Source organism: Centruroides sculpturatus, unplaced genomic scaffold (genome assembly GCF_000671375.1).
Source record: "Centruroides sculpturatus isolate CEXI.00-Female unplaced genomic scaffold, Cexi_2.0 scaffold204, whole genome shotgun sequence".
Classification (NCBI taxonomy): domain Eukaryota; kingdom Metazoa; phylum Arthropoda; class Arachnida; order Scorpiones; family Buthidae; genus Centruroides; species Centruroides sculpturatus.
Window position 1 is genome coordinate 718321 of NW_019384459.1, and position 3180 is coordinate 721500.

Below are 3180 nucleotides of genomic sequence, written 5' to 3' on the forward strand. Positions count from 1 at the left end.
TTAAGAGAAAATGAAGTCATCGTTATTCCTGTTTCGTTAGNCACGATACGAACAAAAACTCACCATACGACGTTACATTAGTTCGCATTTTTCATTTGTTTTTCTTACTACAGTTATTTTTTTTAATGTATTACTTGGCTTTAATTTGAGTATGTTTTTCGCGTTGGAACGAATTACAGTAGAACGTCGATTTTCCGAATCAATCGGGGACTGGGGTTGTTCGTATAACTGATATTTCGGATAACCAATTTATGTACGAAAAAATAGTTTAACGTATCCGATGTTGAAATTTTTCTTCGTTGCGTGTCACTTCGCGTTGAATTTTCGTCGATGTTAAGCCTAACAAAGACTATTGTATCGTTAAAAATTATTTTTTGATTTTGTACAAACAAAATAAATATTTTGAAAAATATAAAAACAATAAAAATTATACTTCAGATATTAATTTAGTATCAAAAACGTAAAATATTTCAGTAGTCTAAGACTTAGCCAAAGATTGAAGCGCCACAGTACTGACGAAAATTTAAATTTGCCGACTGGAATTCTTTCGGATGATTGACTTTCGAAAAATTGACGCTCTACTGTATATGTGACTGGTTTTACGTTAGTTTTATAGATGTAATTTCCTTATATCAATCAAAATAATGAAAACTTTTAAAAATCCAACAATACATTTATAATAAACAGATACGTTGATGTTATAATAATGAATTTTAAACAATGAATTCATCTATTTTCGCCGCCATGTTTGGAATTCTGAATTTACAAGGCGTATTTGAATATGTTTGCTATGTTGTCACATGTTTTCTGTATCTTCTCTTTCTCCTGAACATGATAGGTAAGAACTATTTGGCATATATCTGACATTAGTATTTAGTTCGACGACTTGATAATCTAGCGGTTAAGGGGTAGAGTACTCCCCTCTCGGCGTGGAAATTGTATTTGGATGGGTGGAAATCCCTAAGTACGTTTTGTGGGTGGCCCGTTTCTCATCGCCCATTGTGAGCCTGGCCGTAAAAAGTCTTTTGAGTTCACAGGAAGAACGAATTTAAAACAATTCAATATTTACTCATTTATTTTAATTACAGTTATAGCCAGAAGGGCAGACGAGAAGGAACGTCAGAATCCTGCACGTAACATTAATTTTAAGCCAGAAAAAAGATTATGGAAGCATAAATCAGCGACATTCAAGGCAGAATTGGAAGGAAATAACAAAATATATGCATTTGTAATTCAGCGATGGCATTTACGATCTGTGTATAGGAAGCGAATAATGGAACGTGTTTGTAGTGTTATAATTCAGAAGTGGTTCAAAACAACTGTAAATTTTAATAACTTATACAATTACTGCATAATGAAGAAAACAAATAGAATGTGTTTTAAAGGGAATGTCTGTTGCCTAACTTCGACTTCACGGATTGAAAATAATGGTAATAGAAGCAAGTACATGCGAAGAAGGAATCAAATGTACAATGTTAATAATGATAAATCAAATATTTTATTTCGAAATAGAAACATGGAGTGTAATGAGGATTCAGAACTTATGCCCATTATCTGTAGCAAACATGACCCGAAAGATTATCCCGTTTATTCCACAATTCCTTTTGATATATTTAAAAACAGATATTTAGTAGAAATTACTAATATACAATTTTCGTATCGCAAAATGAGTCTTTTCGAACATTTACACCAGCTAAAAGATATAAAAGTCCATCTGTTTAAGTTCGACATGACCCTATTTAAAACACTCTCTTGTATTATCAATTATCTAATTGAATTAAAGAAGAGAAATTCTAAATTTCAGACAGTTGAAGGGATAAATATTTTATATTGTTACTTAGTAGAAAAATATATTATCATGGGCATTTGTAAAGTAAAAAGATGGTACTTAATACATTTATTTAAAAAATCAATTCCTTCATTTTCGAAGCTTCAGAATAATCTTCTGACAATAGAAAAATGGTATACAAGTCAAGTTTTCCTTTATTTAATAGCTAAGAAAGAAGCGTCACGGCAAATAGAAATGTGGTATAAATTCAAATTTATACGTATGCCCAACCAAACTCCTATTAAAATATATGCTAATCGCTCTTATAAACTCAATACAATATTCGTCCAATGTATAAGAATNGGGCGAAGTCGCGGGTAACAGCTAGTTTACAATACAATTACTATAAAAATATTGTTTTTTAAATATTTCACGACGTTCTAAGTTATTATAAGTGCAAAGCGATTTTTTATTATTGCTTAATCGTAACGATTAAAGTGACCTTCATCCTCTGTATCACTCACTCCAATTTCATTAACAACGGATGAATTCATTTCTTCACTGCTATGATGCTTATTCCCGATTCCGGAAGAGACAACTGAACTAGAGATATCGGCTCCTATAGAGAACCTGAACATATTTTTGAGTGGAGCCATCCATGTGTAATGTCTTTTAACACAAGCTGAAGACACAGAAAAATAAAAGCATCTATTATGAATTTCTAACTTTATTAATTCTCAGGAATTAAACTTTTCGTTTTAATCGCAACGAAAGAGAAATATACATTTAAAACAATGATAAGACTCATTTTAATACGTAAATGAAATTTCATATACAGTATAACCTCGATTATCCGGACTAATTGGGGATGAAGGTAGTCCGGATAATAAAAAAATCGGATAATCGAAACAAACACTTTGTTTTTTAATGATAATACAACACGCTTTCTTTTCGATGACATATTGGTAATATTAAAAATAAATACTGTATTTAAATCGGAATCAAATTTTCAAGAAACAAATGTTCGTATTGAATTTGAACTACTATTGACCAGCGCTAACAGACTACCTATTGTTTAAAAGGCCCTCTGGTGGCGCAAGAAGGCGGATTTTATAAAATAAAAAGCGGTTGAAACTGCATTTTTATGAATAAAAATTTGACAAACTATTTATCGTTTTATGACGAGTAAAATTTTTTCGTCGCGTTCGCGGCTTTTAAGTAATGCGTAAACCTTCGAGGCGCGAGGCCTTTCGGACCGCGAGGCATAGGCAGTGGCCCATGTCGTCCATGCCTTACGCCGACCTTGGTCATAGAAATGATATAATTTGAATATAAATTATTTATAAATACGTATGTCAAGTTATATTTTTATTACGACGTAAAATATATTTAAGAGTTTACGACCACTGTGC

General features: G+C 31.8%; 1 protein-coding gene across 1 annotated transcript; it reads left to right on the forward strand.

The window, feature by feature from the left end:
• Positions 1-589: 589 nt before the first annotated feature.
• LOC111620754 lies at positions 590-2112 on the forward strand. Its single transcript, XM_023362749.1, has 3 exons — positions 590-838; positions 1089-1430; positions 1513-2112. The coding sequence occupies exons 1-3, from the start codon at positions 721-723 to the stop codon at positions 1629-1631; spliced, it is 579 nt and encodes a 192-aa protein (XP_023218517.1). The 5' UTR covers positions 590-720; the 3' UTR covers positions 1632-2112.
• The last annotated feature ends 1068 nt before the right edge of the window (positions 2113-3180 follow it).